Source organism: Asterias rubens, chromosome 18, assembly GCF_902459465.1.
Source record: "Asterias rubens chromosome 18, eAstRub1.3, whole genome shotgun sequence".
NCBI lineage: Eukaryota > Metazoa > Echinodermata > Asteroidea > Forcipulatida > Asteriidae > Asterias > Asterias rubens.
Genome location: NC_047079.1, coordinates 3,094,155 through 3,114,897, shown reverse-complemented (window position 1 = coordinate 3,114,897; position 20,743 = coordinate 3,094,155). Strand labels below are relative to the sequence as shown.

Sequence of the window (20,743 nt, the reverse complement as noted above, 5' to 3'; positions counted from 1 at the left end):
CAGCAGCGGTTGTGAGACGATTGGGGGATAGGTTCTTCAAACGCTTCAGTGCGCTGAGCTTGTCTAGTCGTCCGGAGTCCGAACAAAGGGGCTATAATAGGATTACTGTCCATTGTGTTGGGATTATAGCTTTGACTGTTCGGTTGTGGACTATGAATATGAATTTAAAAACTAAAATGTTCTAACGCGTTATTTTTGCGCTGTGTTTTTTCCATTTCTAAAATGCTCGTCAAAAGATACCACACATACTTTTTTTAATCGTGAAAAACGATGAAGTATAACCTCACATTCTACTTTACCTCTTTTTGTCATGTATTTGCTTAGCCTAGCGCTGGCAACGTCAATGTACCTCACATGGGTACATCATGTACATGTATACTCGATTTGAGCGTTCGAGACGAACTCAATTTTTGGTTGGTTCTGACCAACTAAGAATGTTTCCCAACTAATGTGTATCTTTTTAATAAACGTATGACCAGGTTGTTGAATTTGGGTGTGATCTGCAAATAGGATTGTAATCAGTACGTCCTCGTCAGAAGGTTTAATTTTGAATTATTTTAATTTTAAACATACTGTTGGCATTGAAGAAGAAAAACAATTGCATTAATAAAAAGACTGCAATAAAAAAATACCTAATGTATGTGTGTGTACTTATTTGTTTTACGCTTAATTGGAATAAATTAACAGATCTTATTATCAGAACATTTTGTTTATACCCTTCCCGTTTGTAAGTTTAAGATAAAACTCTCTATGTTTAAGGTTGATCAGACAAGGTTGATCAGACAATCTCGTGCTTTAATATAAATTTGTTTCCTGGAAAAGTATAAATAAATTTGGAGTCCGATTTTGGTGAAAATCTGAAACATAAATATTACAAATCTGTGAAATTATAAATGAACAGTTGAATCACTTTTTATAACAAAGACGCATCATGTTAAATCTTTTTTTTGAATGTGTTAAAAGCCGTGTTTTGCCCCCAAAAATATGTTCACTCATGATGCTAAGAAAAAGCTACTACCTGGACGTACACACACCTAGCCAAAACCAAACCATTGTTACCAGTACTCCTGGCCATGGAGGATTAGTTGGGATTAGCGAGGGATTAGCGGTGGAAGTGTCATGATAGCCTGGTGTAGGCGAACTCTTTTGTTAGTTGTAAACCACAGTCAAGTGCCAACTCTTTTGTGTTTCACCTCAGTAAGTCTTTCTATAATCTCTGGAAACGATTGCGTCCCGAAACTCAGCCGATTGACCCTCTGTAAAATAATCGTTTGCGGCAATCGTGGATGATTGCCGAACCGGCCCTAAATGGACCGCGCGCCTAAGCAGCTCGATAAAATTGAGCCCTGGTGTTTGACACAGCAAATGTTCCAAAACTTACCCTCTCTACGAATTACAGTCGCTCTCCTAGTGGAAGTCTCAGGACCAAACGCCAGTCTACGTTGGACGGGTGGGAGAAGCTTAGCGTAACTCTCTACGATTGCGTTTCGTGCCGTCGCCCGCTCTCTTGCTGCGGGATCCGTGTCAGCCTGATGAAAAATTTACGGAAGACTATTAAAAATCTAATCATTCAACATGACACCACAAGGGTTGCGATTGTACACAAAATTAAAATCCATGTAAAATACGATCTCATTTTTATAAAACATTTGTGGATAATACAGTATAGTATGAAAATTAACCACTAAAAACTGCACAATGACCAATCTTCAGAGGCAGAGTTTGATAAGACTTAAAGGTATGTGTACTTTTTCCTAACAAAAAACACAATGTCCACAGATTTACATTAAACTTACACAGTTTGAAGATTATGATAGTAGAAAGCTTCCCTTGAAATTTTACTTACTGAGGTGCTGTAGTTTTTGAGAAATGAGTAAAAGTAATAATTTTCGTCTCAGTTTTAGCATGTAAAAACGTATTAACCAGTTATGCTCTGGTTTTGGTATAATATCATAACTGGTTAAGGGGATTTTACATGCTAAAATAGTTTTGGTCTCATGAGACCAAAATTATTTTGTGACTTGTTTTACTCATTTCTCAAAAACTACACAACCTTAGTATGTAATATTTGAAGGGAAGCTTTCCACTATCATTATCTTCAAACCCTGTAAGTTTAATGTAAATCTGTGGACATTTTGAAAAAGTACCCGAATCCTTTAAAGGCACTGGAAAATCTATTGGTAACTTCTCAAAAATACAGAATCTAGTTTTTTTGCATGTATGTAAAATTTTGGAAGAAAAATGAGCTCCGTGGATTTTCTAAGGGTTTCTGGTTAACAGGTTTTTTTGTTAGAGATTGCATAACATTACAAGGTTGGATGGCCAGTTCAAATTGAGGGCTACACTGATTTTGGCCGTCAACCCAAAATAATAAACTTATTGAATGGCCTTTTGACTGTGTTCTTTCTCTGTGACATTTGATGTTCCTTATCATTAGCTGTGTCTCAGATCAATGCACAGCGGACAATATTTTGAAATCTGTGCTGGATGGAACAAAGTATTTTGCTCAGAGTGCTGGGCAAACATCGTGAGTCCTGAGCAGGCCCGCCCGGCATTGTCCATACAATAGACCCTTCCGACAAATATGTTAATTGCAGATAGCGTGCGCGCACTGACATTTTGGTTGGCAAAATGAGGGAACATCGTGCTGTTTTGTACACGGCTAATGGCTGCGTGACGCAGACACGATTGCGAGTCTGCTTTGTGCACAACTCTAGGGCGTTTGCCAACCATAAGGGTCTGTAAGCATGCGTGAATGTAATTAGCATATTTCATGGGAAGAGTCCATTGGTGTGACACTGGAACAATGAAAGTAAGAGGGAAAAAAAAAAAAAAAAATTTACCATCAGTCCTTGCTGTTTTAGTTTCTCATTCATGCGGATTGCTTCTACGTAGCGAGCTCGCTGTAGATAATGCATGATCAGGAGTTCCTGGGAGTTAGGCTCGCTGGATTCCTGAAGGTAGCGCTCCAGTATGGCCTCCTCCTCGTTGTCAAAGGGAAGCTTTAAAAGTTGATCGATAGTCTTAGCTGATGGGGGAAACAAAAGTTCATAACAATTCCTCAATGGAAAAACCTTTTACCACATGATATCATTGCAGGCTTGCATAGGTTATCTTTTAATTAGTAAATACCTGGGACAGTTTATCCATCCCGATGGCCGAGAGCAAGCAGATCACATGGCCGTGTTTAAACATAAGATACAAACACAGTCAGAGTGTTTAAACAAACAAAACTGGTGATTTTTTGTCAACAGAAGGTGCTGTCAGGTAATTGTGTGGAATGCGCAATGGAGTGCGCATGACTGCGAATCAATTTACAGTAGGTCGCATGGTTTGTCTTGCGCGAAAGTGAAATTTACACATGATAGTTTGAAACAAAAGCATGCAAGTTCAAAACTTGCGCAATGGGGTAATCATTGCTGAACACATGCATAGAAATTTACACAGATTTGAGGTGAACTGAGGCTAAGCAGATTGGTTGTTTTTTTACTTTTGAAGATTTCCTTAGTGTTCAAAATGGAAAGGCTTTTATGAGTGGTAATAAAAGGGTGGTGACTCAATCTCACAAGCCGGTTTAAAACTGGCAGGGTTATGGTCACATGATGAAGGACCTCGCCTTTGGCTGGGTCCCTTGTTCAACAACCACGAACCTGCACCGTTTTAAACAAACTTTCAACAACTTGTGCCATGCTTGTATTTCCTTATTCAAAACCACAGTGAATCAAGGTTGTTGCGCCGACCCATTAAAATAGCCAGCAATACCAGTGCACCAAAATAATATGGAATATCCGTTTAATAATAATCATAATAATAATAACCAGTTTTTATATAGCACTTTTCACACCCAAAGGGCGTCTCAAAGCGCTTCCACATTATTACCCAGGTCACTGGGCCTTAAATCATTCCTTAAACCATCTCAGCTCCATGGGGACTATACAGCTTGTGCAACAAATATGCGCTTTTCGGCTAAATCAATCAGAAGAACATTAAGTATAAGATTATCTGATAACAAAATCCATGCACAAAAACCTAGGGCAATAGGCCCGTCAGAAAAATACTAAGAACAAAAACTTAAAGACGTACTTTGCTGTGAGCCTAGAATGAGGTGACCCAGTAACTCCTCTGTATTTGCTTCATCTCGGTACTGACGCTGAAAGTGGAACGCCTCCGCAGTCAAACTGAAAAACACAAATCACATTATTTAATAATTTTCAAGTAAGAAAGTGAACTCTTGGTAGTCACAATGGTTGCAGAAATTTGAGTTTTGTTCTCATAAAAACACTTCTTAGGGTAAAAAAAATAAAAATTAATATTCTTTATCCCTAATGCAAATTTAACGTCTCTTATGTCGTTGCGGTACCCGCTGGCAAAACATAGGATTCGAACTGCCTCAAGCTACCGAGCAACCTCCGAAGTCTAGTTGGTAAGACACTGCTCTAGAATTGCAAGGGTCGCGGGTTCGTATCCCACCCGAGCATCATGCCTGTGATATTTGTTCACAGGACTCGGGAAAGTACTCAGTATACAGTGCTAACACACATCGGTGTATGGGTAAAACAAAAAACGAAATTAATATTCTTTATCCCCGATGCAAATTTAACATCTCTAACACTTCTAAGGTTCATTTCGTCAAAAGTGCTAAAAACATAATATCTCAAATAATGCTCCGTGCAACAGCATTATATTGTTCTTATGGTGGTGGGTACCCAGCCCTATAATAATAATTTGGGGGGCTAATCATCCTGAGCTGAAATGCGAAGGACGCGGCTACAACATGTTCGAGAAGCAGGCATGCAAGGGCGCCTGTCAGAATTTAACCTCATGGAGACATGTGAATATATTATTTCCCTCCTCAGTAGCTGTGAGCTTAGTAATAGTTTGCTGACCTCATGAATAATTCATCAGTAGGCAGGGCCAGTAGGTGGTTATTCTGTGTCTTTGTTATGTTTAAATGCTTTGCCTTATTTGGGTCTGCAGTGATAAGTACCCCCCAGAAATTCCTTAGGGCATTATGTTCCGTTCAAGTGCTAAAAACATAATATCTCAAATAATGCTCCGTGCAACAGCATTATATTGTTCTTATGGTGGTGGGTACCCAGCCCTATAATAATAATTTGGGGAGGCTAATCATCCTGAGCTGAAATGCGAAGGACGCGGCTACAACATGTTCGAGAAGCAGGCATGCAAGGGCACCTTTGGCTGCCAGCCACATCAACCCATTATGACCACGGATCACAGCCAAGATCGAAAGTGTTCGATTTTTCCCGAGGGAGGAAAACCGGATGTTCTGGAAAACCCTCGTGGCACAGCAGAGAACCAACGCACAACTCAACTCACATATGGCCCCGTCCAGGAATCGAACCGGGGTCACCTTGGTGAGAGGCGAGCGCTTTACGCACATGCCAATCATGCCACCGATACTTCACGATGGCAACGACAGCAAGTGCCGTCGATGCCCCAACCAATTGCTGCAATCACGCCTCCATCTTAAAAGTAAAACAATGATGAAACTATGAAAAAGGCACATCTCTGACACGGGGCGCACAGGATAGGCCAGCTGACCTGAAGCCGCGGGCGTCCTTCTCAAATGGCGCCAGTTGAGTAGCGAGTTGTTACTCACCCGTTTGCAAGCAGTACAGTCAGGAACAACTTGACGTCTTCCCTGGTGGTGAGAGGAGGGTGGGCAGTCCGGACATACTGCAGGGCTTTCTTGCTCTCATTCTGGTACAGGAACGCTTTCAGGATGTGACGGTGCTGCCAAGGCGCGAGGTCAAGGGTCGTGGTGGGGTCAAGAAGCATGTCAATTGCAGCCTGGGGATATAACAGATAAATTTGTTGCGTGTGTGTTTATATGTTTTTATTAACAACTATTTGATATTTCATTCTTTTTATTGTAATATTTGTAATATTTTAATGACTGTTTTTGTATACTGTACATTTCAGGCTTTAGCTGCTGTATTGCAGTACTTTAATGATTAATAAATGCAAAAAAAAAATTATAAAGAAAACTGACTTGCTCACAAACTTTGGACTGAATTCTTTACTTTTTTGAAAACCAGGGCTTCTTTAAATCAAAGATTTGAGCTAGTAAATACACTGATTGACTTCTTTGAAAGCTAGGGTTACAACAGCGCCTCTTGAGGTGTTCAATTTGCTGAGGGTCCTAAGTATTAAGAAGTTGCACTAAGATGGTACAATGAAGCTGCCATTGCTGTGAGTATAGTACAGTGATTGCTATGTGTTCAGAGTGAAAAGAGCTTTTAATAACAAACTGTTTTGACTTTCTCAATACACGGCTCTGAGTTGAGTAAAAAAGGGTTTATGATTGCGATTTGCGACTTCAGGGCATGATATCAAAGGGTAATTATTATAAAAGTAACTTACATCATATTCTTTCCTGTCGAGCAATGAGAATCCATGGAGGAGTTTGGTCACACCGAGCGGCAGAGAGAAACTCTGGCAAAACTTGTCAATCTTTCTTCCAAGCTGATGAAAAAAAGAAGAGAAAAAAAAGTTGTTTCAAAGATAGTAATAAAACTACTGAAATCTTATATAGTGCTTTATCACACCCAATGGGTGTCTCAAAGCGATTAGAATTTTTCCTGCAAGTTTTGCGGACTTACATTTTGAAGTATGAGACCTATTCCTTCATAGCACCATGTAAGGCTTTACAAGGTGCTGTGGCGCAATATGCTGCCGATCAGATCAGGAACACCGGGGCGAACCCCCCTCTCTTTTTCGATAAGTGCACTGGGTTATTCAACGTGCATTACACAACACACAGGACCAACGGCTTTACGTCCCATCTGAAGGAAGCAGCAATAATGGTTAAGTGTCTTGCTTAAGGACACAGGTGTCATGGCCGGGACTCAAACCCACACCCTGCTGATCAGAAACAACAGAGCTTGAGTTCTTATCCGCTCGAACACTGATGAATTATACAAATTTGTATTTCCAAATAATATGGTTGTAACCAAATAGGTCTCTCACTGGAGGGTGAGGCTAGGCATAAACCCCCCCCCCAAAAAAAAAAAGTTTTTTTTTTTACCTCTTCCTTCTGTGTGCCGCTAAGTTTTGACACGTACAGAACGTCAAGCAAAAAGTATCCCACGATGCAATGCTTGGTTACCACGGGAACAGTGTCAACAAGGTACATATCTAACAATGCCTGTGTAAACAGAAATAAACACAGTAAAATATTACAATAGAAGCAAAACATGTGGCGCAGCACAATCCTAATAAATTTTGTTGAGAAAGCTTTTTAATCCTGTCAGTAAACAGCACAGAACTTTGCATTTGCAGTCCAGACAAGGCTTTGGGCAGCTCCCAGTGTACTAGGGAAATCTGTTCCCTGAAGATTCTGTCCCCCATACAGGAAATTAACAAGGACTGGAGGAGAATTAAAGGCAGTGGACACTAATGGTAATTACTCAAAATAATTATTAGCATAAAACCTCACTTGGTAACGAGTAATGGGGAGAGGTTGATGGTATAAACCAGTGTGAGAAACGGCTCCCTCTGAAGTAGCGTCGTTTTTCGAGAAAGAAGTAATTTTCCACGAATTTGATTTTGAGACCTCAGATTTAGAATTTGAGGTCTCGAAATCAAGCATCTGAAAGCACACAACTTCGTGTGACAAGGGTGTTTCTTCTTTCATTATTATCTCGCAACTTGGATGACTGATTGAGCTCAAATTTTGGCAGGTTTGTTGAGAAACAGCAAGTGAAGACTGGTCTTTGACAATTACCAAAAGTGTCCACTGTCTTTAAGTGAAAGAACTGTCCAGAAACTTTTGTGTTTAGGATATGAGGCATTGCATGGTGAGGTATCAATACATATTTGGTTTGTGGTAACTCATGTATGTATCTACTTGCCAGGTAGAGTTTGTTCTTAGAGAACTGTGGTGCTTAATTCTACTACCGCGGAGTAGATTGGTCGGGTGTTCGGGAGACTTCTGAAAAGAACTGTCCTGCTTATTAACTATTACCTGGGCAGATGGATAGAAATAGGCTGGGACTACTACTTTAGCTTATAGGATCGTAATTAACTGTACTACCGCGGAGTCAGTTCTTGGGTTGGTCTAAACGTTTCGACTAACTTGCTCTAGTCATCGTCGTGTTTTCGACAAAAATAAACAAATCTTTAAAAAACAAGCTGTCTGCGCTTGTTGCAGTTCTACATTTCAGACTTCCATCTTTTGAAGTATCAATCAGAAATTTAAACAAAAATTGGGTTTAGTCAGGCATGATATTGGGTCGGTGGAAAACAGTAGGAACATTTTATCAAATGCAAGGGCTGACCTACATCTACAGGGCCCACAATTCTCCGCTTACCTGCAAGCACCGAATTACCTGCAAGCATAGAATGCCTAGTTACGTAGAGTACGCACGCGCAGAAGCCAAAGTTCGCCACTAACCCGTGAAATACGCTTGCCGTAAGCACAGAATTCCCTGCTTCCGTAAGCGCCGATTCTGTGCTTACGGTAAGCAGAGCCATGAAATTGGGCCCAGATGGTATAGGCTTCAGGCTATTTGAGAAAATTTGTCTGATTTAAAAATAAGTTTGTGTGTCACAACTTCTATATAAAATAACAAACCTGTGAAAATTTAGGCTCAATCGGTCATCGGAGCCGGGAGAAAATAACGGGAATACCCACCCTTGTTTCCGCGCGTTTTGCCGAGTCATGACATGTGTTTAAAATAAATCCGTAATTCTCGCTATCGAGAATTGAAAATGTTTTAATGTTTTCTCAAAAAGTAAAGCATTTCATGGAATAATATTTCAAGAGAAGTCTTTCACCATTACCTTCTGTAAACCCTGTAAGTTATTTGTAAATCTGTGAACTTTTAATTTGTTTTCTGTACCGAAAGTGTCCAACGGCTTAAAGTAGGAAGAACATCCTTCCTGTTTAGTCTTGGATTCTCACAATTTCCACTAAAATGAGAGTCTACTTACGTGGAAACTTGGGGGCGGGTACAACCCAGTCCCACCCTCTTCTTTACGATCCCATAATGAGCTGAGTTGTGACCCAATCTCCGATACCAGTCCATCGATCATTAGAATGTCACCATCTCCGCTGTTTCTGGATTCATTGTAAGTAAAAAAATCATCGTTGGACTTCAAACTTGAAATGCTTTTGAACTTATAATTTAGCAGATCTGTATAAATAATAATTTTGGTTTAACCCTTACATTGATGTGTGTAAGCGCTGAATTCTAAAGTAAATCACAGGCTTCTCGGGTGGGATTCAAACCCACGACCTTTGGGATTTTACCATTGCAGCTACCGAGCGACCTTGGTATTCATTTGGTAATCAATCCTTAAAATTAATGGCAGTAAAAACTTAATTGGTGAGAAGTTCAGCTGCTTTCGATAGACGACAGCATTTTGAGAAACATTCCACTTCAAAGTGACGTGGTTATGGAAAAAGAGCATAACTTGTTACCCCCCCCCCCCCACAATTTTTAATCTGAGATACGTAATCATATTTTGTATTCCAATAATGGATTATTCTTCCTCAGATACAAATTATTCTTCCTAGGTGGACACAAACGCTCAGGAACATGACTACCTTTTGAAATAAAATTTTCACAGGTTAGTTTTAAGGATTTGGGTACTTTTTGTAACACAAACACAATGTCACAGATTTACATTAAACTTACACCGTTTGAAGATAATGATAGCAGAAAGCGTACCTTTAAATATTAGTTGCTGAGGTGCTGTAGTTTTTGAGAAATGAGTAAAACAATGTCATGAAAATACGTTTTTACATGCTAAAATGATTTTCACGTTCACCAAGACAAAATTATTTTCATGACATTGTTTCACCCATTTCTCAAAAACTACTGCACCTCAGCAGGTATTATTTCCAGGGACCCTTTCTACTATCATTATCTTAAAACTGTGTGAGTTCAATGTAAATCTGCGTCCTACAAAAAGTACATAGACCCTTTAAAACAACTTAATGATTACAAAAACCAAAGATGCACTTTCCCTTTAAGACAAAAGTAAAAGCCTAACACTAATGTGACAAACCTGCACATCTTTTGAAGTTGGGATCTCCGCCGAGAGTACACTTTCCTCAAACTGACTGCTGGGTAACAGAACTGCCCCTCCAAAACATCGTCTTCACCTGAAAATAACAACATATCAGTTGGCGATTATGATGAACACTTATAAAGCATTGGTACCCCTTTGCCAGTATTATTCAAACTTCTCATTTTCAAGTTCGGGTCAAGTTTGTGCAATGACCAATGGTTAAAAATAGTGGACTAGCATAGTCCAACTATCGCAACTGGACAGCGTTCGGGCTAATGAAGTCGATTTGTGGTCAATGGTACAGTAGTTCTTAATCGTACTTGGTCTATGGACCCACACTCTGGAATGACTTGCCTCTACAAATCCGCAATATTTCTAATCTCAATACTTTCAAGGTTAAGTTGAAAACCACATTGTTTAATCTCGCCAATATGTAACTGGTCTATTTGTCTTATTTTCCTAGCTGTGTGTGGTTCCCCCTCCTGTGCGCCTCGAGCACCTCATTTTGGTGGATTTTGGCGCCCTATAAATATTCTTTATTATTATTACTATGTATAGTTGTGACAACATTATCAAAACAAATCCGGCTAACAGAAACAGAGATACTTTAAACTGTTTAGGTACTGGACACTATTGGCAATTACTCAAAACAGTTGTTAGCATGAAAACTTACTTGGTAACGAGCAACGAAGAGCTGTTGATAGTATAAAACAGTATGAGAAACGGCTCCCTTTGAAGTAACATGGTTTTTAAGAAGAAGTGAATTTCTCAAGACTTCAGGCTTGAAGCCTTTTATTGGCATCTTAAAGCACACAAATTTGTGCAACAGGGGTGTTTTTTCTTCAATTATTCTCTCGCAACTTAGACGACCAATTGAGCTCAAATTTTCACAGATTTGTTATTTTATGCCTTTGTTCAGATACACCAAGTGAGAAGACTGGTCTTTGACAATAACCAATAGTGTCCAGTGTCTTTAAGACATTCTTATCTACAGAGTCCTTACCTTGGCATTCAGGTAGAAGTCCATTTCTTACAAACCACACGACTGCCTTCAGATGTTGATGTATCAACATCACCACATTACACTTGGTCTCAAGATCCTTCAATCCTGAAACATTATAATATTATAACGACAATATATTATATGAACAATATAAAAAACGTATATTGAACAGAATATCAGTGCGTTGTCGCAGAATATCAGAACAAATACAAATATTGAAATGAATATCAGTGCGGTGAGGCAGAATACCATCAACAGGTGAAATATGGACTGTTCCATTACAGAAGGTGAAGCTAATTGAAATGGGAAAAGTCAAATTTTTGCAAGGCTAGGGAGAATTATTTCAAGTAATGAAGTCAAGTTTGTAAATTCTATCATTAAATTTCAGTAAACACAAAAGAAGCAAAGATAAACATAGACAGATTACATAATACTTAAAATACAATCTCGCATTGCATACCTTGCTCGGTGGTCGTACCCGATTGGTCAAGCAGTGATTGGATGATTGTGATCATGTGACCCAACCGCACAACGTGCTGGTCCAGTGTTCGGCGGGTTTGATCGTCAACATGTGTGCCTTCGCCGTTGTAAAACGGTACACCTACATAGACAAAACAGCCGATTTTCAATTGGTAAAGTATAAAGGATAATTCATAAACACCTTAGACAGTTTAGCTATTCCTATTGGTGGAGAGCGCGTCACGTGGGGGTGTTTAAACCGTTGATAATGACCAGTGTTTACAACCGGTTGTCCGCGCTAGTCTTGATGCAAGACGTTTTCTTGTTACGGGCGATGCAGGTGCTGTCGGTGAGTTGGCCGCACTGTTTGTGCAAAGGAAAACCAGCGAATATGCACCAAGACTATACGCGCATGCGCACGAACGGAACCGGAAAACAAACGCGAATGGACATCGTACATGTACATTCAACACGATACTGAACATACCATGGAGGTGGAAACATACAGAGCTCAAGCACTCGGAAACGGATAAGTTTTACAGAGTTTATTACTTTCCATTTTCATTTCTATTCGTATATGTCTTCTTCTTTTTAAGCGTGCCAAAAATAATTATAAGATAACGATCAATTTTTTCTTTGTTCAACCCCTAAATCATTTAAAAATTTACCCAGTCAGTTTCCCCAGTGGTTTATATTGATATCTGAAACAAAAATTTGCATCTCCTTAAGGTAATCCTCTGGCTGCCGCTTCCCAGGTTGTATCGTAATTTGGGCGTGATCCCTAGCTACACGGCAGTAAACGGTTGTATGGCTTCTGACTACCACCCTGAACAAAGATAATGACAAGATTGGGAGACCGCCATAGGCCTAGATAGCTCAGTTGGTAGAGCGCTGGCACGTTAATCCAGAGGTCGTTGGTTCGAATCCCACTCTAGTAAATGTTTTCTTTGTTCAACCCCAAAAATCAAGATAATAATCATTGAAATAGAAGTGTGCATTCCACTAATACTGAACGGCGACAGGAGTGTCATTTATGGCTAAAAATTTTACATTTTTAATGAATTGAATCCAGTATTGTTCTGATCCCTTTACTTACATATCTGGTCAATGGACTGTTTGATACTGGTTACCATACCCCAAGCCCAGTCTAGGACTGTCCGTAGATTACAACCAGATGGAAAATCTGCAAAAAGCCACAACAATTGAAAAGCAATCAGTGAAATTGTATGCGAGGATGCCTCAAAAGCAAAAACTTGTTAAATGACGTTCAGAATTGCCACTGAATTCCAACCAAGCAACTGCATGTGGAAGTGTCATGGCCTAGTGGTTAAGAGGACCGAATTCAATTTCTGGTGTTTCTGATCAGCAGAGTGTGGGTTTGAATCCCCAGCCATGACACTTGTGTCCTTAAGCAAGACACTTCACCATTGCTTCGTCCTTCGGATGAGACGTTAAGCCGTTGGTCCCATATGTAACGCAAGTAAAAGAACCTAGTGCACTTATCAAAAAGATTCCTGGTCCGATCGGCAGCAAATTGCGCAACAGCACCTTGTAAAACATTACATGGTGCTATCAGAATTAGGTCTCATAATTCAAACATAGTCCAATATCTGGCAGGAAATACTGTATGTTACAGCGCCAGGAGCGTCACTGAGTGACGGACATGTGCGCTTTATAAGAAGCCACAACTATTATTATTATTAGTATTGCACAGGTTGTGTGTGGTTGAACAACTGCTGTGCAGAGAACCTTTTGTGAACCTTGCAGTAGAATAAAAACCAGAGTGGATGATATTGAATGGTCAGACAGTAGGAGGGTTGACTGGGTAGTTAAAGTTGCAATTACCACTATTGCAACCTAGCATAGTTAACCTATCGTTCAAAACCACAGGGAATGATATTGAATGGCCAGACAGTAGGAGGGTTGACTGTGTACTGCGTAGTTGCATTCACCAAATGATATCATATAGCGGGCTGGCAAAGTTTGTCTATCATTCAAAACCATAGTGGATGATATTGAATGGTCAGACAGTAGGAGGGTTGACTGTATACTGTGTTGATACATTCACCAAATGATATCATATAGCAGGCTGGCAAAGTTTATCAATCATTCAAAACCACTTTGGATGATATTGAATGGTCAGACAGTAGGAGGGTTGACTGTGTACTGTGTAGTTGCATTCACCAAATGATATCATATAGCGGGCTGGCAAAGTTTATCTACTACTCAAAACCATAGTGGATGATATTGAATGGTCAGACAGTAGGAGGGTTGACTGTATACTGTGTTGATACATTCACCAAATGATATCATATAGCAGGCTGGCAAAGTTTATCAATAATTCGAAACCACATTGGATGATATTAAATGGTCAGACAGTAGGAGGGTTGACTGTATACTGTGTAGATGCTTTCATCGCATTACTTTGCAAACTTGCATAGTGAATGATAAGACAGTAGGAATCTAGCATAGATAACCTATTGGTCAAGATCACAAGGGATGATATGAATGGTCAGACAGTAGGAGGGTTGACTGTAGTGTTTGGATGCATTGACCACATGATATCATATTGAAGACTGGCATCAATCAAAACCAACGTGGATAATATTAAATGGTCAAACAGTAGGAGGGTTCATATACGTGTACTCACCTCCCTGTGTCCAGCTGACGATGCATAGAATGACAAAGTTGACCAAATTATGCTCCACAGCAACACTAAGGAGAGCTTCTCTCTGAGATTGCTGAAATAAAGAAAAACAAAATACAATTCATTTTATTTAGTTTATTCCAGGCCTGGAATTTCGATCTTTGATAGGGCAAGGCCATTTTGTACCTTCATGGGAATATCTTAAAGGCAATGGGAATTTTGGAGGGGGCACCAAGGCCAAGACCAGGGGGGCAAACGCGGCCATGGCTTCAGTGGCCTGCGTGTAATTCCAGGCCCGTTGTGAAGCCAAGGACTCTCAGAAAAGTGCACTTAAAGTGTACTGAAACGGCGACTTCGGCTACAGCTACGGCTAGATCGCGCGCGTCTGCCTATTCTTCAACACTGGTAGACGCGCTGATCTAGACGTAGCTGTAGCCGAAGTCGTCCTTTCGGACACGGCCTTAATCACTGTACTAGCCAAGAACCCAATGGAGAGGACAAAAGTTTCAGTTTTAGATGTGGGATGAAAACCACAGAGAATTAGTCCAGGGAAAACCCATGCAGTCAGGTAATGACTAAAAACCCAATCCACAATGCCCCTCGGCGTGATTCAAACCAAGGCCGTAAAGGCGAAAGGCGAGGAAAAGTACCACCGCAAAAATTAAAACGGATTCAACTGCACCAATGTTTTAATAATCTTTTATTTTGTGTGATTTGAATGCCTTTTAAAATTGTAAATTCAGAATACAATTCATTCGATTGACCGCACATTTTTGAATGTTTTTAAACAAACCATAAACCATAAACCAAACCAAATTATTGCTTTCCACTGCATCAATACAAACACAATGTACCGTCATATCTGGCATGAGTGATGCTACGCGCAAAGTTGAGAGTCATTACGGACAAAAATGACTGAAAATTTGATAACATTTTTAGAAATAGATGTTAGTTCTCATGACTTACAGCATTTGTGTTTCCTGGCCCGAGGTCGGGGGCATTCCTCCTGGGTAATAATGCGACTGCGTAGCAGCGACTGAAGAAGAATTGTGGGTCTCGTAATCCTGCTGGACCCTGCTGACAAAGATCGGCCAAAACCTGAGAGGAGCAATGAATAGATATGAAACATGAATCTCTTAATGTTGCCGATTTAAAATTGGTTTAATTTGTACATGTAAACTTAGGCAAGGAATTTAGAACTGGGTGAGAAAAATTTAATTGGGCAAGGAAGTTCAAATTGGGCAAAGATGAAAAACACAAATCTAAAATGGGTCACAAACTTTATGAGTTTAAAATTGGGGGTCAGGAATTTATAACTGAGCAAAGGATTTAAAAGTGTGTAAAAAATCTCTAAAGACACAAATATATAAAATTGAGCAACAAATTGTGAACATGGGATAAAGAACTTAAACAGGCAAGGAATTTTATGAAACTTAAATACAATGTTAAATGAGCCTGATGCATGCACTAAACTGCTCAGCCATCAAACGCCAAAAGAGCAAACTATGTAGCACAAAAAGTTTTACTTTGTTTTCTTTTTTTCCCTGACACTAAAAAGAACAAAGAAAATCAGCAGGAAAAGTGCATCCTGAGTGGGCGCAGCCGAGCTCGTGACAACAATTAACCAATGACTGCAACTCAGAAATAGTTCTGGTCTGGGTTGCCGAAATGCCCCGGAATGACGTACCTGTTTCTGCTGGCCGAGAAACTTTGCCGTAACCAGGCCGGCTTCCATCAAACAAGTCACGTCAAAGCTGAGAGATGTCGGTTGAAAATGCTTCTCCGGGGCTGGAATTTGAGACGAGATGTATGGGACAAAGGACTGGGGGTTGATGTGGACATCCTGAATAGTGAAGAGACAAATGATAAAAGTTGTTGGAAAAATGGAGAACTTATGGTTAAACAGGAATCTTCATTTGATGAATAAAAATAGTCTCCTGACGATGACTAGAGCAAGCTAGTCGAAACGTTGAGACCAATTTAGAACCGACTCCGCGGCAGTACAGTTAATTACGATCCTATAAGCTGAAGTAGTAGTCCAGTCTATTTTCTATACCATCCGCCCTGGTAATAGTTAAAAAGCAGGACAGTTCTTTTCAGAACTGAGAAGTCTCCCGAACCTCCGATTATCTACTCTACGGTAGTAGAATAAAGCAAGACAGTTCTCTAAGAACAAACTCTACCTGGCAAGTAGATACACACATGGTGTTACCGCAAACCAAATTATACAAAAATAGGGTATATCAACACAATTTCAGGACTCGAAAGAACCCAACGCACCAACAGCCCTTGCCTTGGTGCCCCGTGCTTTTGTTGTGGTGCCCTTTGCAAAGGGTTGATACAAGTTAACATTTTCTACATAGAAGTGCCCTATATACCAGAGAGACGTTCAAGGCCTGCTTTATTTTAGTCATCTCCTTGGTTCTTTTCTTAAAAATGCCAGAATAAAAGAGTGGCGTTGAGGTCTTTAAATAAGGGATTAAAAGGGTAGCGATGAGTTCTTACACGGCCGTTTAAAGCCGGAAGGGTCGAGTTGCCGTGTGATAAAGCGCACGGCAATGACCCTGCAAGGTTTTAAACGGACGTTTAAGAACGAGTCACTACTTACTTATTACCATTCATAGGTGCCCTTTTGTTAAAAAACGAAAAAAAAAAATACAGTTACAGACACTTTGACAGTTGAAAATTTGAGGTTTGAAATATTTTTTTCAAAAACTTTGCGAAGAGTCTTTTGCGCGTGGGTTGTGTGTACGCGCGCGCTTAGAAGTAGGTTACGTGCTGTTACTGACACGCGGAAGCCAGCCGGTTATAAACACTGGTCATTATCAACCGTTTAAACACCCCCACGTGACGCGCTCTCCAACAATAGGAGTAGAGAAACTGTCTGGGGTATTTATGAATGTCTTTTAAAACCTTGCAAGAGGTCGTGGCCTAGGGCTAAAGAACCTTGCTTTTTGCTCGGTCCTTTATTGCACGTTCACGACCCATCAAGTTTTTAAAGGTTCGTTTTAAGACCTCTACGTCACTCTTTAAAGTCGAGAAAATAGAATTAGCTGTTGCAAACAACTTACCAACCAAATGGACTGAGAGTATAAATGCAAAAAGGAAGGTTTTAGCCTTCGAGAAAGACTCTGCTAGGGTCGAAACGTCAGGCCATTAACTATTTGTTTGCCTTCTTTAAAGGCGTCATGTATTTCTTACCATGAGGAAGTCTGGTGATGCCGCTTGAAGAATGGAGTCCAGAGACAAGAAAGCGAAGAAGGGACTCCCTTGTAAGTTTGGAAGTCGCCTGAAACAAATGAAGTAAGAAATATGTGCTTAACCTTAGGAAGATTTAGTGTGCCTTTATAAATGCTGTGTTATTATTATTATTAACAAGATTGAAAGTATAAATGTTCAGATTTGAACATCAAATGATATCCAGATGGTCAAGAAGTATTTATTTTTTTACTAAACAGAATTGAAAGGTATTTACCATTCACCGTCTACGCTTGAACATAATTTGTTTTAAATAAAAAAAGTACACAGTGAGGTATTGCTAGTCAGTTGAAAAACGCAAGACTTGTTTGATCTTGAGTTTACTGGCCAAACACTAAAAGTCTGGTCTTTGGGACTGCGGTCCATTGTAAAGTTCGAGCACTGTTATTATTTTTTTACTTCAATAGCAATATGTGACCCACTCTGTAAAAATGAGTCACATGTTGCCCAATGCAATATTGAGTTATGGACAGTTTAATGTGGAAAATGTAAAGTAAAAAAAACAATTAAAAAGAATATTTTCTTTTCTTTTTAAGATCTTTAGTTGCATGGTTAACCTTTAGAACACTTACTTTTAGGCAATAAAGCTATGAATACAACAATTTTGTGATCATACTTATGTCTAATTTGTGTCCTTTTGCACACAATGGTAGTTTAAAATATCTTTTTACTTGTAATTCGTTTTTCACAAAAAATGGTGTAGTGGCTAATTTCAAACGGGAGTAACTCAGCAACGCGATACACCTCAAAGCTTAGACACATACCAAATCACTGCTGCTGATGTGTTCTTTCCAGCCATGCATATAACTCAATTCCTGAAATTGCCTACATATATACATCTGACTCATTTTCACAGAGCGGGTCACATATGGTGTGTCATGGCTGAGCTGATAAGCACACCGGACTCACGCTCTTATGTTTCTGTTCAACAGAGTGTGGGATTCAGGTCCCGGTCGTGACACTTGTGTCCATTTGCAAGACAATTAACCATTATTGCTGCGTCCTTTGGCTGGGAGGTAAATCCATTGGTCCCGTGTGTTGCACCGCATCCCTTTGTAATCCATTACATTGTGCTATGTGAAGGAATGGGTCTCAGACTTTAATAATAATAAATAATAATAATAAACAGTTCTTATATAGCGCATAATACAGAATAAAGTCTCTAAGCGCTTCTGTGATTGAAGAGATGGGTTTTAAGTCGTGATTTAAATTGTTCTAGTGTGGCACAGTCTTTGAGATTGTTGGGAAGAGAGTTCCATAGTCTAGGTGAAGCATATTGGAAGGAACGTTGACCGTAGAACTTCGTGTGAACTGGAGCTGCTATGAGAAGACCTTTTGAACTGGAACAAAGTTTTCGCGGAGGGTGATAGTGTTGAATTAAATCAGTCTGGTGCTGATCCGTTTTTGCATTTGTAGGTGAGTGTTAGGAGTTTGAAAACTATCCGTGATTTAACTGGTAGCCAGTGGAGATTGCGAAGGATCGGAGTGATGGGTTCAAGTGATCGGGTTCTAGTGATGAGTCTGGCTGCTGAATTTTGAACGCGTTGGAGTTTATGAAGTCGACATTCTGGTAATCCGTATAAGAGGCTGTTATTATTGTCAATGCGACTCATCACAAAAGCATGAAACCCCACAATACCTCGGCTGGCATGGTTGGCTTGTGCGTAAAGCGCTCGCCTCTCACCAAGGTGACCCCGGTTCGATTCCCGGCCGGGGCCATATGTGAGTTGAGTTGTGCGTTGGTTCTCTGCTGTGCCATGAGGGTTTTCCAGACCATCCGGTTTTCCTCCCTCGGGAAAAATCAAACACTTTCGATCTTGGCTGTGCTCCGCGGTCATAATGGGTTGATGTGGCTGGCAGCCAGAGGCGCCCTTGCATGCCTGCTTCTCGAACACGTTGTAGCCGCGTCCTTCGCAATTCAGCTCTTAGCTGCGAGCAAGGACGATTAGCCCCCCAAATTATTAAAATACTGAATGTTGAAGCACCTTGAGCATCACTGAGCTCCAGATATGAACGCTATATAAAAAGTCACTTATTAATAATATACGGCATACCTGATAACTCTAGGCATCTGTGCATAGTACCATCTGTTCAGATCAAAGAGCGCTAAGAAGCAGGTACTGGCCACTTGACCGTCCGCTGGATCGGACCGCGCCTCCCATACAAACGCAGCAAGGGCCAAGTCCAGACGGTCACCTAGGGTCAAAGGTCAAGAGAGTCAAGAAGGGTCAGATTTGATGTATCAACAATTTGAGGAGAACAAAGACAAATTGACTAGAGCCTCCGACCCCTGGATTAAAGTGCTGTTGCAAAACATATAGTGCTAGACAGCTTAGTTGGAAGAGGACCCCAGTCTGTTTGTCTGTTTGTTTGTTTGTTTGTTTGTTTGTTTGTTCAGATGATCTTCCCAATAAGGCAAATCACCATAAGTCCGTTTCCCTTATGGTTTATTACTTGACATTAAATATTAAAAAGTCACATCCCCTTCAGGTGATCCCCTGGCTGCCGCTTCCCAGGTTGTATCGTAAACTTGGTTGTGATCCCTGGCTACACCGCAGTAAACGGTTGTATGGCTACGGACTGGCACCCCCAAACAAAGATATTGACCAATAGGGAGGCCGCTAACATAGAGGTGGATAGCTCAGTGGGTAGAGCGCTGGTACGCTTATCCGGAGGTCGTTGGTTCAAGTCATACTACAGTACTTAAACTTGTCTTTAATTATTAGCATAAAACCTTACTTGGTAATGAGTAATGGGTATTGGGGAGAGGTTGATAGTATAAAACATTGTGAGAAACAGCTCCCTCTGAAGTAACATAGTTTTCAAGATAGAAGTAATTTTCCACGAATTTGATTTCTGAGACCTCAGATTTAGAATTTGAGGTCTTGAAATCAAGCATCAGAAAGCACACAACTTCGTGTGACAAGGGTGTTTTTACTTTCATTATCCCGCAACTTCGACGACCGATTAAGCTTAAGTTTTCACAGGTTTGTTATTTAATGCATATGTTGAGATACACAGAGTAAAAAGATTGGTCTTGGACAATTACCAATGTTCACTGCCTTTAAAACCCAAACTAAAATAAAAGGCAAGTAATTTATACTAACCCTCCTCATCACACATTGATTCCTCTTGCTTGATGGCGTTTGGCGTCGGCTCTTTCTCCAGCGTGAAACACGATATGATGCGACTTCCCACTGAGCTGTGATTGGGCACGTTGAACGAGTCCAACGTCAACTCGTGAATGAAGCGCGCCTCACAGCTGATCAACTCCTGCAGTGGGTGGATTCAAATTGTGGATTTTCAGACAGAGGTTAGGTCAAAACAAATCCTAGTGC

At 40.3% G+C, this 20,743-nt stretch overlaps 1 protein-coding gene across 3 annotated transcripts in view; it reads right to left on the bottom strand.

The window, feature by feature from the left end:
* LOC117302243 (protein ELYS-like) overlaps positions 1-20,743 on the bottom strand; it is a 72,668-nt gene that overhangs the window by 30,939 nt on the left and 20,986 nt on the right. For all 3 annotated transcript variants that reach the window (XM_033786090.1, XM_033786089.1, XM_033786091.1), the window contains exons 9-25: positions 20,513-20,678; positions 19,460-19,601; positions 17,349-17,436; positions 15,835-15,990; positions 15,114-15,245; positions 14,151-14,241; positions 12,597-12,683; positions 11,502-11,642; positions 11,042-11,146; positions 10,036-10,132; positions 8,956-9,082; positions 7,049-7,168; positions 6,385-6,486; positions 5,621-5,811; positions 4,084-4,178; positions 2,844-3,028; positions 1,382-1,529 (exon numbers count right to left, since the gene is read on the bottom strand). In XM_033786090.1, the coding sequence (XP_033641981.1) occupies positions 1,382-1,529; positions 2,844-3,028; positions 4,084-4,178; positions 5,621-5,811; positions 6,385-6,486; positions 7,049-7,168; positions 8,956-9,082; positions 10,036-10,132; positions 11,042-11,146; positions 11,502-11,642; positions 12,597-12,683; positions 14,151-14,241; positions 15,114-15,245; positions 15,835-15,990; positions 17,349-17,436; positions 19,460-19,601; positions 20,513-20,678 (2,173 nt within the window). The remainder of the gene's footprint in view (positions 1-1,381; positions 1,530-2,843; positions 3,029-4,083; positions 4,179-5,620; positions 5,812-6,384; positions 6,487-7,048; positions 7,169-8,955; positions 9,083-10,035; positions 10,133-11,041; positions 11,147-11,501; positions 11,643-12,596; positions 12,684-14,150; positions 14,242-15,113; positions 15,246-15,834; positions 15,991-17,348; positions 17,437-19,459; positions 19,602-20,512; positions 20,679-20,743) is intronic.